General features: G+C 41.4%; 1 protein-coding gene across 3 annotated transcripts in view; it reads left to right on the top strand.

Moving 5' to 3' along the window:
* DPP3 (dipeptidyl peptidase 3) overlaps window positions 1–26175 on the top strand; it is a 559762-nt gene extending 533587 nt beyond the window's left edge. For all 3 annotated transcript variants that reach the window (XM_086938513.1, XM_086938514.1, XM_086938515.1), the window contains exon 18: window positions 24613–26175. In XM_086938513.1, the coding sequence (XP_086794639.1) occupies window positions 24613–24770 (158 nt within the window). In that variant the 3' untranslated portion in view covers window positions 24771–26175. The remainder of the gene's footprint in view (window positions 1–24612) is intronic.
* The last annotated feature ends 252 nt before the right edge of the window (window positions 26176–26427 follow it).

Below are 26427 nucleotides of genomic sequence, written 5' to 3'. Positions count from 1 at the left end.
TTTTTTATAAAAAAATATCTACACGATAGACCCGCAAAAATGCGAATCTTCCTATTAATTTTATTATTCAGTGGCATTAGAGTGCGGCGATTTCTCATTTTAAGTCTATAAATAAGGAAGTTTTTGTCTATATATATATATATTGTCTCTATTTCGGATAGTAAGGAAGTTTTTGTCTATATATATATATATTGTCTCTATCTCGGTCTTACATATAGATATCACCTTAGACTATGATCCTAAGGTTGAAGTACTTCATCCTAGTGTGTTTAATCTAATGTTTTGATTTCTGGCTTGATTAGGTGTATATAGGTCTATGTATGGGATTCTTGGAAATCAACTGCCTACCATCTCGTGGTTGTGTGGACATTAAAGTGTGTCATTTCTGTATTAGAGTAATTTCTTTTTAAAGAATCGCGTGTTCCCACGGGATTTCGCTGTTTAGGCCTTGTTTAAATGTGTTAAAAACAAAAATCCAGAAGACTTCACGTTTCTTGCGGATAGATGTGCCTCCTTTAGAGTCAGGCACGTGGATCTTCTCTAGAATTCTCCATTTAAAATCATTAGCACTGTGTTCTTTATCTAGGAAATGTTTGACCATTGGGCATATAGTTTTTTTGGTTCGTATCGCCGAACGATGCTCATTCAGGCGTGTTTGTATTGCTCTCGAAGTCTCACCTATGTATCCTTGGAGACATGGACATTGTATGAAGTAGACTACGTTATTTGTTTTGCAGTTCCACATTTCCTTCGCCTTTGTTCTGTGGCCATTGTGTTCAAATTCTTCGCCTAACAAAATGCTGCTACATGAGTTACATGATGAGCACGGGAAAGTTCCTTTTAGTGGGTGGTTGGTTACAATTGAACGTTGATTTAGTACATCTTTTTGGGAACTATTCTCAAAGCGCGAGTGGACGATGAATTCCTTTAGATTTTTGTTTCTTTTGTGTGCAAAAATCGGTTTCATCAGTTTCTGTTCATTGGTACTGTTACTATTTAATATATGCCAGTTTGAATTTATGACATATCTTATTTTTTCATTCATAGTTGAATGCCTTGTTACACATACCAATTGGTTGTTGGGTTTGGTGGCTTTTACTCTGAGTAAGCAGTCCCTATCGTAGTATCGGGCACGTTTATACGATTCTCTTATTAATCGGTGCGGGTATCCTCTCTCAAGGAATTTTGTTCTCATCTGTGCAGCTTGTTTGTCAAAGTCTTTTATGTTTGTACAATTCCGTCTAACCCGCAAGAACTGTGAAAAGGGGATACTATTTTTCTGTGTCCGAGGGTGGTAGCTTTGGTAGTGGAGTAGAGTGTTTCTTGCGGTAGGTTTTATGTGAAGGTCCACTTCTAAGGTTCCTTCATTATCTAAGATTTCTATATCCAGAAATTCGACTCTCTTATTGCTAACATGAGAAGTGAAATTTAAATTGGGGTTAGCTCCAATTATCCATTGTAGGAATTCATGGAGATTCTCTCTCCCATCGGTCCAGACAAAAAAGATGTCATCGATGTATCTGGACCAATGGGAGATGGACTCATAGAAAGGAGCAACTTCATTGTGGATGAATTCCTTCTCAAATGCTGCCATGAAGATATTGGCTACTGATGGGGCTACAGAAGCCCCCATACTTACACCCTTGATTTGGCGGTATAAGTGATTGCCGAATTCAAAAACATTCTCCGTTAATACAATTTCTAAACATTTGAGAAGGAATTCTTTGGGGCATGGTATTTGGTGAAGATCAATGAACCAACTTGTGGTTGTTAAAGCATCTGTCAAGGGGATATTGCTATATAGGGACTCTACGTCCATTGTGACCAATAATTCATTATTGGAATTGAAAGCTGTTCCTTCAATTTTTTGGATTATATGTCCCGTGTCTCGAATGTAGGATTCGATCTTGGGGACAAAGGGGCGTAGATAGTTGTCCACGTATTTGGAAAGTGGTTCAGTTGGTGTTCCTATTGTGGAAACTATGGGTCTATAAGGGGGGTTGGTAGCATCTTTATGGATCTTTGGTAGACCATAGATGCAAGCAGTTTTTCCTTGATGGTGGTTCAGATAGTCATATTCTTTCGCACTTATTAAGGCGTTTTCCTGAGCAGTTTTGGTTAAGGACAGAATTCTCTTAGATATTTTAATTGTGGAATGAGACTTGAGAGGAACATAGAAAGTTGGGTCGTTCAGCATTTTTAACATGTTGGCTTCGTATTCTGCGGTGTCTACAATTACAATGCCTCCTCCTTTATCACATCCTTTAATGGTAAGGTCCTTGTTTTTTGAGAGGGATATTAAGGCTTGATGTTCCTCTTTCCCTAGATTATAGGTAGGTTTAGGGATGAATCTAAGCGCTTGGTCTAATTTTTTTAGCACTACTAATTCGAAGGTGGTTACTTCTGGCCCTAGTTGCTCAAGGCCAGGACAAAAGGTGGATGGGAGGCAGAGTGGTTTTACAGGGAAGATTTCTTCGTCTGATGTAGTATTCGAGGCAAAGAATTTTTTCAGACGAATTTTGCGGAAGAAGGAGATGATGTCGCAGTACAGTTCAAATAAATTGACCGTAGAGTGGGGGACATAAGATAACCCTTTAGACAGTAAATTTGTACTATGTTCATCTAGGTCTAATTTGGCTAGGTTAAAGATAGGAATTATATGCCCTGCTTCCAATACTGTCTGCTTCTGGTTTCTCTTACAAATTGTGGCTCTTCCTGTTGATGGTGGTGTTGCGGTTGGTAGTTGCCTCTTGGCTGGCCCTGGAAATGAACTCTGGGGCGTCCCCGACGTCCCCCGCGGTTCCCTAAAAAAGGCTGCCTGCGATTTCCTCTATTGGCTGTTTGATTATACATTAGATCCGAATCATAGTAACCTTCATTACTTTCATTTTCAGAATCGGAAGTTTCTGAAAAAGTATTTACCCGTTGGTTCTGTTGTTGGTGTTCATTATTTTCAGTTGTGTAATGATTCTGTTGGTAGAAATCGGTTCTTAGGTAGGGGTATGTGTTTTCAATTGTTGCATATCTTTTATCTTTTAGTAATTTGTCGTTTTTTCTTTTTTCTAGGTAACTAGTAAATGATTCTATCTCTCTATTGCATTCCTCTATTTTCTTTTTGGCTTCTTCTATGTCACCTAATTGTTTGAGTTTGATTTCTAATTCTTCTATCTCGGACCTTACTTCTGTTGCTAATTCTTTTGCCGTCTCAACGATGAGCATCATGAGGTCCCTAGAGCATCTACTCGCGATTCTGCTCCATTTATCTAAAAAAGCTTTATAGTGTACGAATAGGCCTGGGATGTTTCTCACTCTCAGACCCATAGGGATTATGCCCAGCCTGAGATAGGCTAGCATAAATTCCCCATGTGCCTCAATTCTTTTAAGTTTCTTTTTCAGGTCTAATAGTTTTTTTGTATCATCATTGTGTGGATAGGAATTAGAGGTTGAATTTCCAAAAGTAGAGGATATACCTACGAGTGTTTCAAATTCTTCGTCTGTAAATCCGAAGGTTTGTTTAAGTGCCATAATGATATCGAATTAGAATCTGATAAGTAATCAATTTGAGTGACAGCAATAGAATAAGGAAATGACAAGAGGGGTAAGATATATTCAAATATTATTGAGGAATCGCCCTACACAGACAGGCTGTGGGAAAATCAATGTATATGTATCAAGGACCCCCTGAATTAACGAATCTCACAATTCCTAGGTCAGGGAAATATGCATAAATGAAAAGTAACAACCTAGGACATTTAGCGGTACAGATTACATGTAAATTAGACACGATATAAAAGTAAACTACAGCTGGCAAAAAAAACAGACTTTTATTAAACAATTAGCACAAGTAAAAAAATCATTCATATAGCATCAAATGACAATTGTAAAATCACATTAAGTATCTAACAATTACATCTAATATATTCATACATATAAAATATAAGAGTAAGTGGCATGAAAATTCGGTCTCTACGCGCGTTTCGGCGGCCAGCGCCTTCTTCTTGGAGCAGCCACACAATATCTACAAAGTCAAAAAATGCATAGAATATAAATTATATCAATTCCAACTCTCAGATTAAAAAGCATGTTTCTAAACATTTCTCATTACATAAAAGATCAGGCTTTAAAATTATTTTAGCAGCTGTAGAAGAAGAGAGTGCAACCTAATAGTGCACACATGTCTTGTCATTTCCTTAAAAAGAGGAGCCATTGGTGGGCAATTGTTAAAAGAAGGGGGGGGGGGGGGTTTCAATGATGGGCAAAAGTAGAGAACTGAATTCTCTATAAATTATCATTTATATTCAGCACACTCCAGGTTAATGTGTAATAGAACCTGGCTAGTCTTGCCATCTTGGCCAGCTCGATCGGTCACCCGGCATAGTCCTCATTTATGCGCTTGCAGACTGACCTGCAATGCTTAGGTTTGCATGGTAACAACCTAGGACATTTAGCGGTACAGATTACATGTAAATTAGACACGATATAAAAGTAAACTACAGCTGGCTAAAAAAACAGACTTTTATTAAACAATTAGCACAAGTAAAAAAATCATTCATATAGCATCAAATGACAATTGTAAAATCACATTAAGTATCTAACAATTACATCTAATATATTCATACATATAAAATATAAGAGTAAGTGGCATGAAAATTCGGTCTCTACGCGCGTTTCGGCGGCCAGCGCCTTCTTCTTGGAGCAGCCACACAATATCTACAAAGTCAAAAAATGCATAGAATATAAATTATATCAATTCCAACTCTCAGATTAAAAAGCATGTTTCTAAACATTTCTCATTACATAAAAGATCAGGCTTTAAAATTATTTTAGCAGCTGTAGAAGAAGAGAGTGCAACCTAATAGTGCACACATGTCTTGTCATTTCCTTAAAAAGAGGAGCCATTGGTGGGCAATTGTTAAAAGAAGGGGGGGGGGGGGGTTTCAATGATGGGCAAAAGTAGAGAACTGAATTCTCTATAAATTATCATTTATATTCAGCACACTCCAGGTTAATGTGTAATAGATTTCTGATGGTATTTCAGAGAAACAGGGTGGAATAACCCGTGTCTCATATTGCACAATAGATACCGGAAATTCTTTAAATTAATTGGAGGTATTCTTATGTCTCAGACTACATAGATAAGTTTCTATATATTAGAGGGTTTGATACTTACTAAGTATTTGTTTTATCAATGCGTTGGTGCTAAGATAAAAAAAATTTCGTTCTCTCATTCGAAATCTTTTGGTGATGAAATGATAAAAACTGAGGGGAGAAAGGACAGTTCTATATTTGTCTGTTATTCAGTAATTTACCATATAGATCAGCAGTTTAAATCATTACTTATTACTTATGTTACCTGATTCCTTCGATGAGTGTTTAGTAAGTCCCGCCAACCGGAACCCTTATTATGATGATACCAGATGAAACTTGTTCTTGATTATTTCTGGATTTCTGATTAATGTCATGATTTGGAAGAATAAACATAATGGATGCTTAGGCATATTATTTATTAACAGCTATTTTCTTCTTTCAAAGGCTATCATCTCATGGTTTTAAAAGAATACTCAAGATATGCTTAGGCATATTATTTATTAACAGCTATTTTCTTCTTTCAAAGGCTATCATCTCATGGTTTTAAAAAAATACTCAAGATATGTGGGTTTAAAATTTCTTACCTCCTAGACTTTATCTAATTGGCCTTGGATTTGGTCCAACAGACTTCAAATTGGTAGTTGGGCTATTTTTCTTAAGGAACTGATAACCTAGGGGGGTATATGAATGTTAGGATGACACGCTTTAACATATGCTGTATCTATAATGCTCACTATATTCTTTTTTACAGCGCACTCTGTCTTACCTGAGGAAAAGAAAGATGCTTATCTCAGGTTTCTGGTTAAGAAAGATGTTAGTCCTTAGGAGTATTCCAGGTAAAGATTTAAAAGATCTCCCTGCCTGTGGATTTAATAAAAAAAGAATATAAGGGGAGACAGGAGTCACTGGATGATAAATCTCAAACTCTATTTTATCTACTCTTAAGTGGTCTCTTTTTAGGGGCCTCTGATGGGAATTTTACCTGTAAGTGGTCGGCAGGGCTCCCTATGTCCGGTGGCGGGAAGAGGCGTCCTGATGAGCGATAGCGCGGGAAAAATGATGATTGCAAGTCGGTTTCCTAGCGCCGTTATTTATATGGTCCTTAAGTACTTTGGGTTGTTAACACCTGCGCTCACGTAGCTGGAACGTGAGGGTGCGGAGTTGCGGAGTTTTGATCGAACAGTCGCGGACTTTAAAAAGCTATTCCCTGGTTGGATCTGAGTTTCCTATCCTCGCGTTTAATTGGCTCACGCCAATTCCTTGCTTGTGATTGGTTGGCAGGCAATGTTTACATTCATGCCTGTGTTTATGATGTATGCTGTTTAACAGGAAAACTCCAAGGTGGAGCATTCCGCATGCATCCTTTTCATGCTCTACGTATGGCTAGATGGTTACGCAGAGTTTCATATGTTCACATTTAATTTAATGTTACGGAGTTATAATCGAACAATCGCGAAGGTAAAAAAGCTAATCTCTGGTTGGGTCTGAAGTGGGAGCGGGGTTTCCTATCCTCGCGTTTAATTGGCTCACGTCAATTCCCTACTTGTGATTGGTTGGCAGTGTTTACATTCATGTCAGTGTTACGATGTATGCTGTTTATCAAAATACTCCAAGACGGAGCATTCCGAATTCATCCTTTTCATGCTCTACGTATGACTAGATGGTTACGCAGAGTTTCATATGTTCGCATTTAGTTTAATATGCGCCCGTTCCCTATTTGAGATTGGGTTACCGTCCATGTTTACATCCTTATCAATGTTATGAGGCGCGCTGTTTTTTTATAAAAAAATATCTACACGATAGACCCGCAAAAATGCGAATCTTCCTATTAATTTTATTATTCAGTGGCATTAGAGTGCGGCGATTTCTCATTTTAAGTCTATAAATAAGGAAGTTTTTGTCTATATATATATATATTGTCTCTATTTCGGATAGTAAGGAAGTTTTTGTCTATATATATATATATTGTCTCTATCTCGGTCTTACATATAGATATCACCTTAGACTATGATCCTAAGGTTGAAGTACTTCATCCTAGTGTGTTTAATCTAATGTTTTGATTTCTGGCTTGATTAGGTGTATATAGGTCTATGTATGGGATTCTTGGAAATCAACTGCCTACCATCTCGTGGTTGTGTGGACATTAAAGTGTGTCATTTCTGTATTAGAGTAATTTCTTTTTAAAGAATCGCGTGTTCCCACGGGATTTCGCTGTTTAGGCCTTGTTTAAATGTGTTAAAAACAAAAATCCAGAAGACTTCACGTTTCTTGCGGATAGATGTGCCTCCTTTAGAGTCAGGCACGTGGATCTTCTCTAGAATTCTCCATTTAAAATCATTAGCACTGTGTTCTTTATCTAGGAAATGTTTGACCATTGGGCATATAGTTTTTTTGGTTCGTATCGCCGAACGATGCTCATTCAGGCGTGTTTGTATTGCTCTCGAAGTCTCACCTATGTATCCTTGGAGACATGGACATTGTATGAAGTAGACTACGTTATTTGTTTTGCAGTTCCACATTTCCTTCGCCTTTGTTCTGTGGCCATTGTGTTCAAATTCTTCGCCTAACAAAATGCTGCTACATGAGTTACATGATGAGCACGGGAAAGTTCCTTTTAGTGGGTGGTTGGTTACAATTGAACGTTGATTTAGTACATCTTTTTGGGAACTATTCTCAAAGCGCGAGTGGACGATGAATTCCTTTAGATTTTTGTTTCTTTTGTGTGCAAAAATCGGTTTCATCAGTTTCTGTTCATTGGTACTGTTACTATTTAATATATGCCAGTTTGAATTTATGACATATCTTATTTTTTCATTCATAGTTGAATGCCTTGTTACACATACCAATTGGTCGTTGGGTTTGGTGGCTTTTACTCTGAGTAAGCAGTCCCTATCGTAGTATCGGGCACGTTTATACGATTCTCTTATTAATCGGTGCGGGTATCCTCTCTCAAGGAATTTTGTTCTCATCTGTGCAGCTTGTTTGTCAAAGTCTTTTATGTTTGTACAATTCCGTCTAACCCGCAAGAACTGTGAAAAGGGGATACTATTTTTCTGTGTCCGAGGGTGGTAGCTTTGGTAGTGGAGTAGAGTGTTTCTTGCGGTAGGTTTTATGTGAAGGTCCACTTCTAAGGTTCCTTCATTATCTAAGATTTCTATATCCAGAAATTCGACTCTCTTATTGCTAACATGAGAAGTGAAATTTAAATTGGGGTTAGCTCCATTTATCCATTGTAGGAATTCATGGATATTCTCTCTCCCATCGGTCCAGACAAAAAAGATGTCATCGATGTATCTGGACCAATGGGAGATGGACTCATAGAAAGGAGCAACTTCATTGTGGATGAATTCCTTCTCAAATGCTGCCATGAAGATATTGGCTACTGATGGGGCTACAGAAGCCCCCATACTTACACCCTTGATTTGGCGGTATAAGTGATTGCCGAATTCAAAAACATTCTCCGTTAATACAATTTCTAAACATTTGAGAAGGAATTCTTTGGGGCATGGTATTTGGTGAAGATCAATGAACCAACTTGTGGTTGTTAAAGCATCTGTCAAGGGGATATTGCTATATAGGGACTCTACGTCCATTGTGACCAATAATTCATTATTGGAATTGAAAGCTGTTCCTTCAATTTTTTGGATTATATGTCCCGTGTCTCGAATGTAGGATTCGATCTTGGGGACAAAGGGGCGTAGATAGTTGTCCACGTATTTGGAAAGTGGTTCAGTTGGTGTTCCTATTGTGGAAACTATGGGTCTATAAGGGGGGTTGGTAGCATCTTTATGGATCTTTGGTAGACCATAGATGCAAGCAGTTTTTCCTTGATGGTGGTTCAGATAGTCATATTCTTTCGCACTTATTAAGGCGTTTTCCTGAGCAGTTTTGGTTAAGGACAGAATTCTCTTAGATATTTTAATTGTGGAATGAGACTTGAGAGGAACATAGAAAGTTGGGTCGTTCAGCATTTTTAACATGTTGGCTTCGTATTCTGCGGTGTCTACAATTACAATGCCTCCTCCTTTATCACATCCTTTAATGGTAAGGTCCTTGTTTTTTGAGAGGGATATTAAGGCTTGATGTTCCTCTTTCCCTAGATTATAGGTAGGTTTAGGGATGAATCTAAGCGCTTGGTCTAATTTTTTTAGCACTACTAATTCGAAGGTGGTTACTTCTGGCCCTAGTTGCTCAAGGCCAGGACAAAAGGTGGATGGGAGGCAGAGTGGTTTTACAGGGAAGATTTCTTCGTCTGATGTAGTATTCGAGGCAAAGAATTTTTTCAGACGAATTTTGCGGAAGAAGGAGATGATGTCGCAGTACAGTTCAAATAAATTGACCGTAGAGTGGGGGACATAAGATAACCCTTTAGACAGTAAATTTGTACTATGTTCATCTAGGTCTAATTTGGCTAGGTTAAAGATAGGAATTATATGCCCTGCTTCCAATACTGTCTGCTTCTGGTTTCTCTTACAAATTGTGGCTCTTCCTGTTGATGGTGGTGTTGCGGTTGGTAGTTGCCTCTTGGCTGGCCCTGGAAATGAACTCTGGGGCGTCCCCGACGTCCCCCGCGGTTCCCTAAAAAAGGCTGCCTGCGATTTCCTCTATTGGCTGTTTGATTATACATTAGATCCGAATCATAGTAACCTTCATTACTTTCATTTTCAGAATCGGAAGTTTCTGAAAAAGTATTTACCCGTTGGTTCTGTTGTTGGTGTTCATTATTTTCAGTTGTGTAATGATTCTGTTGGTAGAAAGAGGAACATCAAGCCTTAATATCCCTCTCAAAAAACAAGGACCTTACCATTAAAGGATGTGATAAAGGAGGAGGCATTGTAATTGTAGACACCGCAGAATACGAAGCCAACATGTTAAAAATGCTGAACGACCCAACTTTCTATGTTCCTCTCAAGTCTCATTCCACAATTAAAATATCTAAGAGAATTCTGTCCTTAACCAAAACTGCTCAGGAAAACGCCTTAATAAGTGCGAAAGAATATGACTATCTGAACCACCATCAAGGAAAAACTGCTTGCATCTATGGTCTACCAAAGATCCATAAAGATGCTACCAACCCCCCTTATAGACCCATAGTTTCCACAATAGGAACACCAACTGAACCACTTTCCAAATACGTGGACAACTATCTACGCCCCTTTGTCCCCAAGATCGAATCCTACATTCGAGACACGGGACATATAATCCAAAAAATTGAAGGAACAGCTTTCAATTCCAATAATGAATTATTGGTCACAATGGACGTAGAGTCCCTATATAGCAATATCCCCTTGACAGATGCTTTAACAACCACAAGTTGGTTCATTGATCTTCACCAAATACCATGCCCCAAAGAATTCCTTCTCAAATGTTTAGAAATTGTATTAACGGAGAATGTTTTTGAATTCGGCAATCACTTATACCGCCAAATCAAGGGTGTAAGTATGGGGGCTTCTGTAGCCCCATCAGTAGCCAATATCTTCATGGCAGCATTTGAGAAGGAATTCATCCACAATGAAGTTGCTCCTTTCTATGAGTCCATCTCCCATTGGTCCAGATACATCGATGACATCTTTTTTGTCTGGACCGATGGGAGAGAGAATCTCCATGAATTCCTACAATGGATAAATGGAGCTAACCCCAATTTAAATTTCACTTCTCATGTTAGCAATAAGAGAGTCGAATTTCTGGATATAGAAATCTTAGATAATGAAGGAACCTTAGAAGTGGACCTTCACATAAAACCTACCGCAAGAAACACTCTACTCCACTACCAAAGCTACCACCCTCGGACACAGAAAAATAGTATCCCCTTTTCACAGTTCTTGCGGGTTAGACGGAATTGTACAAACATAAAAGACTTTGACAAACAAGCTGCACAGATGAGAACAAAATTCCTTGAGAGAGGATACCCGCACCGATTAATAAGAGAATCGTATAAACGTGCCCGATACTACGATAGGGACTGCTTACTCAGAGTAAAAGCCACCAAACCCAACGACCAATTGGTATGTGTAACAAGGCATTCAACTATGAATGAAAAAATAAGATATGTCATAAATTCAAACTGGCATATATTAAATAGTAACAGTACCAATGAACAGAAACTGATGAAACCGATTTTTGCACACAAAAGAAACAAAAATCTAAAGGAATTCATCGTCCACTCGCGCTTTGAGAATAGTTCCCAAAAAGATGTACTAAATCAACGTTCAATTGTAACCAACCACCCACTAAAAGGAACTTTCCCGTGCTCATCATGTAACTCATGTAGCAGCATTTTGTTAGGCGAAGAATTTGAACACAATGGCCACAGAACAAAGGCGAAGGAAATGTGGAACTGCAAAACAAATAACGTAGTCTACTTCATACAATGTCCATGTCTCCAAGGATACATAGGTGAGACTTCGAGAGCAATACAAACACGCCTGAATGAGCATCGTTCGGCGATACGAACCAAAAAAACTATATGCCCAATGGTCAAACATTTCCTAGATAAAGAACACAGTGCTAATGATTTTAAATGGAGAATTCTAGAGAAGATCCACGTGCCTGACTCTAAAGGAGGCACATCTATCCGCAAGAAACGTGAAGTCTTCTGGATTTTTGTTTTTAACACATTTAAACAAGGCCTAAACAGCGAAATCCCGTGGGAACACGCGATTCTTTAAAAAGAAATTACTCTAATACAGAAATGACACACTTTAATGTCCACACAACCACGAGATGGTAGGCAGTTGATTTCCAAGAATCCCATACATAGACCTATATACACCTAATCAAGCCAGAAATCAAAACATTAGATTAAACACACTAGGATGAAGTACTTCAACCTTAGGATCATAGTCTAAGGTGATATCTATATGTAAGACCGAGATAGAGACAATATATATATATATAGACAAAAACTTCCTTACTATCCGAAATAGAGACAATATATATATATATAGACAAAAACTTCCTTATTTATAGACTTAAAATGAGAAATCGCCGCACTCTAATGCCACTGAATAATAAAATTAATAGGAAGATTCGCATTTTTGCGGGTCTATCGTGTAGATATTTTTTTATAAAAAAACAGCGCGCCTCATAACATTGATAAGGATGTAAACATGGACGGTAACCCAATCTCAAATAGGGAACGGGCGCATATTAAACTAAATGCGAACATATGAAACTCTGCGTAACCATCTAGTCATACGTAGAGCATGAAAAGGATGAATTCGGAATGCTCCGTCTTGGAGTATTTTGATAAACAGCATACATCGTAACACTGACATGAATGTAAACACTGCCAACCAATCACAAGTAGGGAATTGACGTGAGCCAATTAAACGCGAGGATAGGAAACCCCGCTCCCACTTCAGACCCAACCAGAGATTAGCTTTTTTACCTTCGCGATTGTTCGATTATAACTCCGTAACATTAAATTAAATGTGAACATATGAAACTCTGCGTAACCATCTAGCCATACGTAGAGCATGAAAAGGATGCATGCGGAATGCTCCACCTTGGAGTTTTCCTGTTAAACAGCATACATCATAAACACAGGCATGAATGTAAACATTGCCTGCCAACCAATCACAAGCAAGGAATTGGCGTGAGCCAATTAAACGCGAGGATAGGAAACTCAGATCCAACCAGGGAATAGCTTTTTAAAGTCCGCGACTGTTCGATCAAAACTCCGCAACTCCGCAACTCTGCACCCTCACGTTCCAGCTACGTGAGCGCAGGTGTTAACAATCCAAAGTACTTAAGGACCATATAAATAACGGCGCTAGGAAACCGACTTGCAATCATCATTTTTCCCGCGCTATCGCTCATCAAGACGCCTCTTCCCGCCACCGGACATAGGGAGCCCTGCCGACCACTTACAGGTAAAATTCCCATCAGAGGCCCCTAAAAAGAGACCACTTAAGAGTAGATAAAATAGAGTTTGAGATTTATCATCCAGTGACTCCTGTCTCCCCTTATATTCTTTTTTTATTAAATCCACAGGCAGGGAGATCTTTTAAATCTTTACCTGGAATACTCCTAAGGACTAACATCTTTCTTAACCAGAAACCTGAGATAAGCATCTTTCTTTTCCTCAGGTAAGACAGAGTGCGCTGTAAAAAAGAATATAGTGAGCATTATAGATACAGCATATGTTAAAGCGTGTCATCCTAACATTCATATACCCCCCTAGGTTATCAGTTCCTTAAGAAAAATAGCCCAACTACCAATTTGAAGTCTGTTGGACCAAATCCAAGGCCAATTAGATAAAGTCTAGGAGGTAAGAAATTTTAAACCCACATATCTTGAGTATTTTTTTAAAACCATGAGATGATAGCCTTTGAAAGAAGAAAATAGCTGTTAATAAATAATATGCCTAAGCATATCTTGAGTATTCTTTTAAAACCATGAGATGATAGCCTTTGAAAGAAGAAAATAGCTGTTAATAAATAATATGCCTAAGCATCCATTATGTTTATTCTTCCAAATCATGACATTAATCAGAAATCCAGAAATAATCAAGAACAAGTTTCATCTGGTATCATCATAATAAGGGTTCCGGTTGGCGGGACTTACTAAACACTCATCGAAGGAATCAGGTAACATAAGTAATAAGTAATGATTTAAACTGCTGATCTATATGGTAAATTACTGAATAACAGACAAATATAGAACTGTCCTTTCTCCCCTCAGTTTTTATCATTTCATCACCAAAAGATTTCGAATGAGAGAACGAAATTTTTTTTATCTTAGCACCAACGCATTGATAAAACAAATACTTAGTAAGTATCAAACCCTCTAATATATAGAAACTTATCTACGTAGTCTGAGACATAAGAATACCTCCAATTAATTTAAAGAATTTCCGGTATCTATTGTGCAATATGAGACACGGGTTATTCCACCCTGTTTCTCTGAAATACCATCAGAAATCTATTACACATTAACCTGGAGTGTGCTGAATATAAATGATAATTTATAGAGAATTCAGTTCTCTACTTTTGCCCATCATTGAACCCCCCCCCCCCCCTTCTTTTAACAATTGCCCACCAATGGCTCCTCTTTTTAAGGAAATGACAAGACATGTGTGCACTATTAGGTTGCACTCTCTTCTTCCACAGCTGCTAAAATAATTTTAAAGCCTGATCTTTTATGTAATGAGAAATGTTTAGAAACATGCTTTTTAATCTGAGAGTTGGAATTGATATAATTTATATTCTATGCATTTTTTGACTTTGTAGATATTGTGTGGCTGCTCCAAGAAGAAGGCGCTGGCCGCCGAAACGCGCGTAGAGACCGAATTTTCATGCCACTTACTCTTATATTTTATATGTATGAATATATTAGATGTAATTGTTAGATACTTAATGTGATTTTACAATTGTCATTTGATGCTATATGAATGATTTTTTTACTTGTGCTAATTGTTTAATAAAAGTCTGTGTTTTTTTAGCCAGCTGTAGTTTACTTTTATATCGTGTCTAATTTACATGTAATCTGTACCGCTAAATGTCCTAGGTTGTTACTTTTCATTTATGCATATTTCCCTGACCTAGGAATTGTGAGATTCGTTAATTCAGGGGGTCCTTGATACATATACAATGCTTAGGTTTGCATGCACTCCAAGCCATGGCTCTCTGCGACCTATGCCCACTGCTGCATAACCCGTCGCCCCCTTGATTCCAGCCGTCTTCAGCCCGGCTTGCTTGAATCCAGTGAAAAAGTCCCTTGCTCACTTTGCCACTGGATTCAAGCAAGCCGGGCTGAAGACAGCTGGAATACCAGAAACCGGTCCCCGGAAGCTTGTTTCCGGTCCAGGGAAGACATGGCTTGGCAGTACGGCCTGGACTGTTCCCATGAGGCACAGGGTCAGACTGATTTGCATATAGCCATGTCTGAACTGGGGTGGCAGAGTGGGCTAAAGAACGGTGATGGATTAAACCCAGATCTTTTGACCGGGTGTGAGTGTTTGATTGATTCAGATGCTCCGTCCATCACCACCCCCTTTTGTTACCTGCTGTTCAGGCACTCTCCGATGTTGACCACACTGCTGTTGCACATGTTTTGACCACCGCAAAGGTGCTGCACACAGTTTCTTGCTTTTGGAACCCCATGCTCTGCCCTATTGCTATATTGTGCCCCCATGGACTGTCATGTGTACCACAAAGATACTCTGCTATCTCTCTCCCTCTTTGAGCTCTTTTGCTCCCATCGTCAAGTGGCCTGAAATAAGACAGGGTGCCCAACTCCTGCGGTGACCTCGAACCCCAGCCAGGCCTGTGAATCAAGAGCAGTTTGCCTCTGCTGTCTAGATTGTGCTACTACAACCACTTGCAACTTAATTTGTGAAGCAGCCCCCCTAGCCCAAATGGGCCCATTCAAGGCAGGCAAACTGGGGGCATCAGTCAATGGTGTATGGCAGCTTTCGCAGCATTTACCCACACCTGGTCCCCTGCCCAGAAACCTGCCACCGGATTCAATGTTACCCTTTGTTCCCTTGGGCATATAGCCAACTTATGGCTCTTGACCCCTCTAGGAACTTTCTATGCTCTTCTGAGTCTTTGCTCAAATCATTCATTCAGTTGCACAAGGACAGGGTAATCCATATAACTACTCCAAAGGTCTTGTTCTTTGGTATTATTGTACATGAACATCAACGACATAGATTTTCTTCTGCCATCGGGTTCAGCCTTACCTCGTCGAGGCTCTTGGTCAATGGTGTGTGGCAACATTTGTCGGGGCCTCTCAAGTTTCTCCATTTCTGATACGCCAACAGTCTGTGCACCTGTTTTTACATCAAAGACACTGCAGTCGAACATTCAGTGTTGCGATCGATCTCCTTGGACGCTGTCCCAGCTGGGCCCCTCTTCAGCTTCGCTCGTCTTCGAAAATGGTTGCAACATCATGGAAAAGACTCCTTTCAGATACTGTCCACAGCGCCATTGCCTGCACTTGGGGACAGACCAGCAAGCAGTGTGCAATTTGTGCCCTTCGTCAGGCTTCCGGTTCAACTTGCCTTGGCTTCAGATCCAAGAAAACTATTCATAATCGTCGGACCAACGCCTCGCACGACACGCCGTTCAGCTACGAAGAAACCAGGAAATCCCTGATATTTTCAGGGAGGATGTCGATGAGGATATTGATGCTGGGCATGTCATAGCCTTCAGCCCAGAACCAGAATCACTGTCTGGAGGATTCGGTTCCACAACAGTCTTCATTCAAACTACATGACATACATGCAGTGAGTACTGCTTCCCAACATGTCATTCACTGCCCTTCTGCTTCCACCGGGCTTTCCATGGTCATTACCGATTGAAAGCTTTGGGGCTGACTTTGGATCCTGCACCAAGTCAGCGCCCCAAAACCAACCGTTCTTCGACGCCAATACCTTCTTTGATATCCTCTGGTAGGGTGGCATCGAGACACATTTCGGTGCCAAAACATCCATCTGCATTGAAAACTGCCTCGGGGTCCAGGCACATTTCAACATCGAAACCTAGTTCGGGGTCGAAAGGTGCTGCGATGAGGAAAACCCCTTCAGAACTGAAGATGCTTCTATGGGGAAAACACCTTTGGTGCCAAAACACGCACCAGCATCTAAAGTGACTTTGAGGCTCAAACAACCAACACAGCTCAGTCGCCCATCAATAGGAGACTCTGATGTTCCACAACCAATCCTTGACCGCCTTCAGAAGGAACTGGACGCTCTCCAGTGGTGCATATGTATCCATCCACAGGCTAAATCGTCACTAAGCGTTCACCTCAGATTCAGCAGTCCCTCGAAAAAGACAGCTTACCTTTGAGGAACAGTTAACAATATAGTCACAACCACCTTCTAAGATCTAGAAAAGACATGACCGGGGCACCAGCCCTCTACCTCTGACACCTTCCTACTCTTCCTACTCCACCTCCTCTACCACCACCACCTCCACAACAACCTACATCGCCACATCTCTTATCATTCATACCATGGAGAGAAGTCCCGCTCAACCATGAAGTCCCTTATGATGGCTGGTAGTGTGTGTCTCTGGTGAAAGCGTGAACTGACAGCTGGTGGTGGGTGCCTGGTGAAAGCGTGCACTGGCGGCTGGTGGTGTTTGTGCCCGGTGAAAGCGTGCACTGATGACTGATGGTGTCTGTGCCTGGTGAGTGTGCACTGACTGCCGGTGGTGTGTATGCCTGGTGAAAGCGTGCACTGATGGCTGGTGTTGTGTGTGTGTGCCTGGTGAAAGCGTGCACTGACAACCGGTGGTGTGTATGCCTGGTGAAAGCGTGCATTGAAGGCTTGTGGTGTGTGTGTGTGTGCCTGGTGAAACCGTGCACTGACGGCGGTGGTGTGTATGCCTGGTGAATGCGGGCACTGATGGCTGATGGTGTCTGTGCCTGGTGAGAGTGTGCACTGAGGGCCGGTGGTGTGTATGCCTGGTGAAAGCGTGCACTGATGGCTGGTGGTGTGTGTGTGTGTGCCTGGTGAAAGGTAGAAGGAAGCGCTATGGACTGTGTGTGAAATCCAAGAAAGAGTTCAGAATGCAAAGGCAGAGGGCAGCTCGGTTTACAAGCTGCCTTTGAAGAAGATCAGGCAGCACTGGGCAACCATGCCAGCATTCCAAGGAGCAGATGGTCGTTTGCGTTAGAAGTGTGATGCCCTGAGGACATATGGCACTGTGAGGAGCCTGGGAGACACACGTAGACGCTAAGTGCCTGAGGAGATAAGGAGCGGAAGGAATTCCTTTGAAGTGTGATGCCGAGGCTCGGGAGAAAAGCGCGTGCACGGGCACATGCACTGTGCCATCTCTGCAGATTATGCAGTGGATAATGGTTTATGTGGCAAGTGCGGCAAATATACATTTATGTGGAAAATGCTGCCGCGAAAATCTGGGCCATGTGGGCCTGCTTATTCCACACTTACCTTGACTTGACTCCTTGTAATGCATTTTATAAAAGCCATATGGACGAGTAATAATGCAGACTGAAATGGCAACTGTGTTATACCCGTTTTCTCGCTAACTAAGTGAGCACTACTGCATTTGCCAAATTGTCAGATTTTATTGTGGTCTGCTATTGGGAGATGATTGTGTGAAATTGATTTTTTAATCATTTCTAACATTTCTGAATGCTTTTTTTACGGTCTCTTACAATCTACAAACCCTGTTTAGCGTCTATTCTACAGTAAAGAATCGCATCAGAGAGAAACTGGCGAAACAACTTTTTGGAAACAAACGCAGGCAAAGCAACGTAGTTTCATAACCTCTGCCTGTATGCGTTTTATGGGCGGGCCATTACCATAAATCTGTTTAAGTTCATTGCCATTGCCCCTTAATACACCTTCACTTTGCAAGTGCCATTCAGATGTTTCTCGTGTCCAATTGGCGAGGTCTACTCTTTACCCTGTCGCAGGCTGAATGTTCGTCTTTCATGATTTCAGAGTACCACAGGTCTGGCACTGCAGCTCCGTTCCGATATTGGAAACATTGAGTCAAACCCATGTGGCATGTTTTCTGTAAGCCGGTGTGGCCTTAAACGCGGTAAACCTTCCATCTGTAATTATCCGTGGGTGATGGCGCATTTAACCGTGGCAGTGAGACGGGGGTGCCGTGGGCGGAGTTCGCCCGGGCGCTGAAGCGTTGCCAGGCATCAACATTCTTGGAAATTGGAAAACGTTTGGTTTTAATTGCACAGTCGGCACTATGGAATTTGGCTTTTCTGTGTTGCTTTTGTTAATCTGGATACCGAAAAACCTGACAGGACTGCATACCATCATAATTAAGGCTCGGGCAAGCTCGTGCACGAGAGCACATGCACTCGTGAAAAACCTCTTTTTTGGGCTCATGGTGAAACTCTTGGTTTCACTGCTATAGACTCGTCCTATTCCATTCCTGCGGAATGGAAATAGGCCGAGACCTAAAAAGGTAAAAGTGAGTGGCCTATATACGTTAATGTAGTGCCACTAAAGGTTGATACAGTATTCTGGAATGACAAAAAAAGAAGAAAGCAAGAGAAGGTAAGCGTAGTTAATGCATCCATACTCTCCATTAAGGGTAGTCCTTAAAAACAATCGTGAACTTGGGTTTCCATTGATGCACCAGGTGCACGTAGTATATTATCGTCTATGGTGAATGTCCAGATAGTGGATCAAAACGCGGGCTATGGACATGTAGTGACAATACAAGACGGACGGACATATAATGGTGCTCAGGGCACAATTTCAATTTTGTGAAAAAGACACAAAAACACATAGATTGTAAGTAAAGCACTTGATCGCTGCCAAAGTAGGTAAGTGTTGTTACATCGTCTGAACTAGGTAGCACCGTTGATGGCAAACCTCAGGTCAGTGTGTACAAAAAAGCGTTATAATCATTGTTTTGAGCTTACCTAGATATTAAGAGGAAATTGCCCCATGAGATGCGGCTGTGGGTATCCTCAAGACCTTTTATGAGGAGTTATGGCATCAGGTAAGGCAAACAAAGGTAGCGGAGCGCATGCAGCTGTGCTATCGGGTTGCAATGCAGGCGTTATGGCGGCAAGGTAGTACTTACAGTTTCTTGTAGGTTTGTATGGCTCGGTTACCTACCCAACCTCACGCCGTTTCGGCTGAGGCTGAAATGTGAACACCGCTGTGTTTTCAGTAGCGGTGCGGAAACCGGCGTGTGGGCATATTCACCTGCAGCTTGTTGCTGAATTCTGTGCTGGTTGCACTGAGTGCATCTGAGCATGTACAGGCGCCGTATTAGGTTGGGCAAATGCAGGGGTGTGCCTATTGTCTGTGTCAGCACTACTGTGGGCGCCATCTTTAAATGTAGTTTAACCATACACTAGTGTCTGTAAAGTGTCTGGGGTAATGAATATCGATGGTGCATCATTGTCCAGTATACTATGTTGTATTCGGAACACTACTCTGCAAGGTATCAAGCGATATACATGCCTCACTGATGTCTCCATTGCAGATGGCCTAAGAAATCCATTATAATTGTGTATATTATAGTGATCACAGGTTAGTGGTGCCCTCTATCAAGTAGTATGGAGTACTCTAAGTAGGGTGCCCGGCAAGTAGTCTGCACATGTAGTATGTACTGTCCCTTGTGATAACTATGCACAACGTCATGGGGAACGTAATGGTAAAGGAACGGGGTGTAAACAATCACAGAATAAACCTAGTTTTTTTTATAATGGTGATTGTATTGGAAAACAACCAAGAGGCAGATAGCGCAGAGCTGTTATGTCAGAGGTGTTCGTGTCTACATCTTACGGCGAAATGTCCATATAACTGGGTCCTGAGGGGTCTAGAGAGCAGTGCATACAGTTCGGAGGCTCATTGAAGTTCAATCCAGGGAATCTCATTGTTGAGTCCCCGTACATTGGTTTGTAGCTTGTGGACCCTTTTTTTTTCCAGAACAGTGTGGTCCAGTGGAGCTGTTCTGTTGTGTGTGTGATTTTTCAATAAAGTGTGTATTCATCTTGATTGTGTTTCGACCACATCTTATGTTACTTTTATGCTCGTTGATTTTGATCCTGACCTGGCGTGTTGTCATACCCACGTAAAGGAGGGTCACAGGGTCAGACTGATTTGCATATAGCCACAGTAGCAAATTTTTATTAAGTGGCATTAATCAGACTTATAATACTATATGACTCACAATAAGGTTTTCGAGAGACAACGTAAACAGTGCCCGAGCACACTCCTCACCTGCCACCCGGCTAATTGTGTCCCATCCCAAGGCAACATCAACCAATGCCCCGTGCTGATAGGGTGGCTGTCCCAGAGTTGATGTGTCATGTGCTTAGGCAGCTCATTTGTGCTGACAACCGGGCCGGACCGCTTGGCTTTGGGGTAACTCTTACAGGCGGGCGTCACCTCTGCACTTCTGACCGCCACAGCCTATATTACACTGCATATTTGTGGGGCAGATGAGGACGCCATCTCTGCCCTCCTGGTAAATCGGGACAGCTTTGATTGCGGCACCGGAATACAAGCTCCTCCCCCTTGCAGGCCAAGAGCAGCGTGTTGGTTTTCCCCACACATCCGAGCATACAAGACTTCCCAATACTTTTACTCGTCTTCAATAGCCGCCCTACCTAGGGGGCAGCAGTGCCTCAGAGCTCGTCTGTAAACCACCGCACCAGCTTTCCGCAATTTTGTTGCACTCATAGCAGAGGCCTGAACCCGAAGGGGGCTGAAGGGGCCGGCGCAGTAAATGGTGCCAACGCCCTGGAACAAAGGTCCTAGGGAGGGGACACAAACAATGGACAGGATGTGACGCACCCGCCCCCACGAGCACACAGGAGAGGGGTGAGGTGCAAAGGGTGACGCAACTGCAAGAGTGGGCCGATGGGGATGCCGAGCATTTGAAATATGCTCACAGTGCATTTATGAGCCTTTTAAGGTAGCCTTCATTCTAGCTTTCATTGGTGCCTTTACGGTAAGCATGCTAGTGGCTCCATCTAACAAACATTTTCAATACAACAGGTCTCACATTTATGGTACTTAGAGATATTGGCATTGTAAATGGCAATGCCTATTATTTATGACTTTTTTAAAACAATTAAATAAAAGGCATTGTCATTTACAATGCCAATAGATTAAACTCTCCCAAATGCGCAACCTAATGCATTGCAAATGCGTCCTTTAAAAACAAGCACTGGCGTTGCCAATAGGTTTCGCATTTGGAAAGTTGGAGCAATTGGCTTTGTAAATGACATTTTATATTTATATATTGTTATTGACAATGCCAATAACAATATATAAATATAAAATGTCATTTACAAAACCAATAGCTCCAACTTTCCTACTGCGAGACCTATTGGCAACGCCAGTGCTTGTTTACATTGTGTTGTGTTGTTCCTTATGTAAACTATTACTGAATAATTGTATATCAAAAATTCTTTGTCCGGCTGGGCATTGAATATCTATAGTACCTATCAAGGTCTATATGTCATTGTCTCTTCTGCACTTCCTATCTAAGGACCATTGTTTCTCTAAAATAACCCTGAAACCTACTAGTCCCATAGTGTGCTGGCTGACCGGTATCTTCCAGCTTTCCACCACAGACTAGTTTCGGACCCCTTGCAGGTGAGAGCCACTTCTCTCAGAGGTAAGAAACAATGCCTGCTCCGATGGAAGGTGATCACATGTTTCTCCAGCAGGAGGGGTAGTGAATTAGCATATCGTGACCAGAGGCTTCAAAGTCTCTACCTCCTTTGATATGCAACAACATCTTCCGCTGAGAACTTGGGAATTCCTCCCCTTGCCCTGGGGCCCAAATGGCACCAGAGCAGGCGGAAAATTAGATAGATAGTAGACGTGTTGCACTTTCAGACTAGGCACACGCCTAAAGTGGACCACTTGAAGTGGAAAGCCAAGAAAGGGTTTCCCCATTTTGGATTTGATAAAATTAGGAATTCTGGGTCAGGATTATGCCCACTTTCCAGAGAAATTGGACATATAGGGGCTTAGTCACCCTAGAGGTAAGTAGGCCTTTGGTACTACACTACACTCCCCTTAACACCCCTAAAATCAGTATTTAGGGGTCCCCTCGACACCAGAGATTTAGATTCATCTACCTGGGAACAGAAGGACAAAGAAGAGCTCACCCGCTAGAACAGAGGACCTGCTCTGAAATTAGAGCAAAACTCTGCCTGACTGCTGGTACCTCAACAGTTGCAATAACCTGACTCTCCCAAAAGCAGTGCATCCTCCTAAAGCCTTGGAGGACTGTCCAACACTACGATAAACTTGCAGGTTCTACCTGTTGGTGGAGGAACCACTCCCCTGCTGTTGCAGTCACCAATTGCACTTGTCCGGTACTCCTTTTTGCTGGCCATCAGGCATCTTGCCAGGATGAATTCACTGTGGTTCTAGGAGGTTAGCCCTGTCAGTGAGTTTCGAGACGCTAGACCCTCCAGGAGCCTGACAGTACCAACACCTTGGATACCAAAGCATTTGCCACAACCAAGGCATGTTAAGTGTCCAGCCCAGACACTACTGCCGCCAAAACCGACCTACAGACATGAGACTTCCGGATTGACGAGGCAGTCTCAGAGTGTGGCCCGTCTCTTGTTTTCTCCCCCTCCTCAGGTCAACCCGCTAACTTGAGACCCTCTAAGTCAAGTGATCCACCTGACAAAATACCTCTGCACCCAAGCCTGGATTCACGGAAACCAACTGTATCACCTTGCTCCAGAGACACTCCCGAGCCGAGCCCCTTGGGTTTGGCCTGACTTGTCCCTTCTTTCAGACTTTCTACTTGCAGGTAACCTCTCATTAACTTTAACACATAGTGCTTGAGGCTACCTAAGCGACCAGCACCTCTGCATCCAGACACAGCAGGGCAGGTAAAACCGAACTGCTGGTGGTTTCTTGGACCTTGGCCCTTAAGCACCCTAAGCCCTAAAAGGTATCCTCAAGGACCATTCCAGTATATGTATGCAGGGTATGTTTCTCCCGTAGGATAAGATTACCACATTCAAGGCTCATATCTCAAAACTGTTATTTGAGCATTTGAAAAAATACTTATCTCTAAAAGTACTTACCTGATTCCAATGATCTAGGTGTAAAAAATTATATAAAGATCTGTTAATTTTCTGAATTGGTCTTAGATTTCTTTGTGAATGTGTCTCATTTATTGAGCCTCTGTGTGCAACAAATACGTAACCCTCCCCTCTGGTAAGCCTTAAACTGTTCGACCACACTATCACAAATAGAGCACTTGGGATTATTAAAGTAATCCCTGTAAACCAATAAGGGTCAACTGGACTTTTTGCATGGTGTACCCCTACATTGTACACTACATAAAAAGCCAGCTTCCTACACAGATGAAGTAAGATTTTCCTTCTAAAGCCTCCTTTTAATATTATTTGCTTAGACAATCGGAACTACTGCGCCTTGGGGGGATGTGGAGCACTGTGTACCCCCCCCCCCCCATCTGATTGTATAGTTCATAAAAATAAGTTAATAAGCTACATGTAGTGTATGGCTATTTCAATGTTGTTTGAGAGTATGTGTACGCAGTTCCCAACCTGGTGTTGTGGAATAATTCAAGCATGTGAATCTGTGAAAGAAATAAAAGCTGGAAAACCTTAGTTACAGGTAAGTAACTTTTTTCATCTGTTACACTTCAGGAGCTGGAAATGGGGCAGACAATTGAAGTGATTGATTGACTGGTGAAGAAGAAAGCAAATCTATGCATTCACCAAGGGTGATTCTGAAGGTTTGTGTTTCCTTCGAATTCCTGCCTAATCTACTCTCCGTGCAGGCCAGAATCGTTATTGAAAATACCTTGTCTCAGTGAAGCTCTTTAATTCGCCCTTTTCAGCCTGTAAGGTTGGCTGAATAAATCTGTGTCACATTTATTGTTTTACTATTAGAGCAGATTTTGGAGGGGGTTCAGTGGGAAGAAGGCAAGGATTATTTTAAATGGTCTACATCTGACATCCATCTTCCTTGAATCTAATCTTCTGACATACACGTTCAAATGTTATTCCCAAAATAAATGAGACTGCTAACTTCTTCCACTTCTCCAAATACCCCGTCTGTAGGTGCAGAAGCAGAAATGGTGGAGTATGAAGGCAGCGCAGCAGGCCTGGTTCAGTCGTTCATTGACCGCTTTCCTGAAGATGCTGAACTAGTGGAAAAGGACTTGATAGAGCTGTCCCATGGCGATGCACACTTCTGGAATCTTACTACCTCAGATTAATAGAGGCAATGTATGCTGGTTACTGTACAAAAACAGTGAAAAAACGTTCTGGGAAAACACTGCTATTGATTTGTGGATGTGAATTTGGAAATGGACTTTAAAATGAGCGCCTCCAAGTCTAATATGGGGTCCTGCATTTGAAGATCAACACCTTCTTATTTGTGGGTAACTTTATGCTCTTATTGATACTAGCTGGGACTGCTGCCTTTAATAGAGGTTGTTAATGAACTACCACACCTCACTATTGTGAGTCCACATGCTTTTAGAAGCATCATTTTGTTGTCCCCTTACTTTTAGAAGACAACTTTTGCAGTTGGTTTTGAAATAAAACTCTTTAACAGGTTTTATTATGTGCGTATTGCCAGTCCTGCCTTTTCTCCTAACCGTTCCTCAAATGGGGTTTGAGGAGTTGAACCCTCAGCTATCCATATCCATATCCATAAGCAAGCGTCTCAGACAGAGATTCGTATTCTCTCCACTTGAGCAAATTAGCAGAGAGATCCTAATGCAGTTGTGGGACAGATGACATTTTTGGAGTAGGACATAGCTTGTGGGTCTTGGAAAAGAGAGGGCGGGATGGGCACTGAACACTGCCTGTCAGCCGAAGGGTGACACTGGAGTGTCTGTACACTGATTCGTTATCACCTTGTCTTTGTTCAGCATATGTCATTAGTCTATTTTTTCACCTGTGGTCCATGGGGTATTCACTCTAGTGGCTGTATCTGCAGGGGGGCATAGGTACTAGGTGAATGCAGCCTGCAGAGGTTTCTAATAGGTAAACAATATCATTTAGCATTACGGTGGAAAAACGACAGACCATTGACACTTCACGTGCAAATTTTGTATCCTCGAATTAAGAATTTACATTCCTTGCAATGCCTTCTGGCCTTGCTACACCCGCACAGGTGGTTCTGTGAAAAAACAATCTTTTACTCTTTTTTATAATGGCTGACTTCCTGACTCAACCATGTGGTCATCACTCCGGTACGAGCTGAGTCACCAGTGTCAGAAAAGCAGCAATTGGAAATACTATTGACTAAGCTTAGTTGGTGTCCTGCCAAAGATAATCGGTGGCCATAATATGGCAATATAGTGTTGCCAAACTTTTTTCTACACCTAAAACACAAAACTTAAACATACTTCCCAGGTGTGTGGCCTTAGCATTAGGACACTTGTTGTTAAGTTGATCACATGCCCTCATTCTGTTCCCTGACTTGTGTAATTATGTCTTATCTGCTTATCTGCACACTGGTCTTGATTTTTTTTGGATTCCTCTTCCACCCTTTGATTTTTATCAGTCATCTGCAGAATAAAATAGTTTTACATGTTCTATTCACTTTTCAATTGTGTGCTTCCTTGCAAAGCTGTTAATGTTCTTAAAACGAAAATAAAAACGTTGAAAATATCTGATGTTTCTTTAGAGTAAATGTAATATATTTAATCGTTTGCTATTGCACCAAGATGGAATTACTGTGATTTAGAAAGACTGTAAAAGTATAAGCATTAAACTGCTGTAACGATCTCAATTCTGGCATTATATATTCATATTACATTATAATATATCCGGGAATATCAAGAGGTCCACGTTAATCCTTAGACAGGCAGTAGAATGGGTTTTTAAAGTGTTATTAAAGTTAAAAGATTCGGTTGAGTTCTT

Source organism: Lissotriton vulgaris, chromosome 9 (genome assembly GCF_964263255.1).
Source record: "Lissotriton vulgaris chromosome 9, aLisVul1.2, whole genome shotgun sequence".
Lineage (NCBI taxonomy): Eukaryota > Metazoa > Chordata > Amphibia > Caudata > Salamandridae > Lissotriton > Lissotriton vulgaris.
The sequence above is the reverse complement of the archived record's forward strand: the minus strand, read 5'-3'. Positions and strand labels throughout refer to the sequence as shown.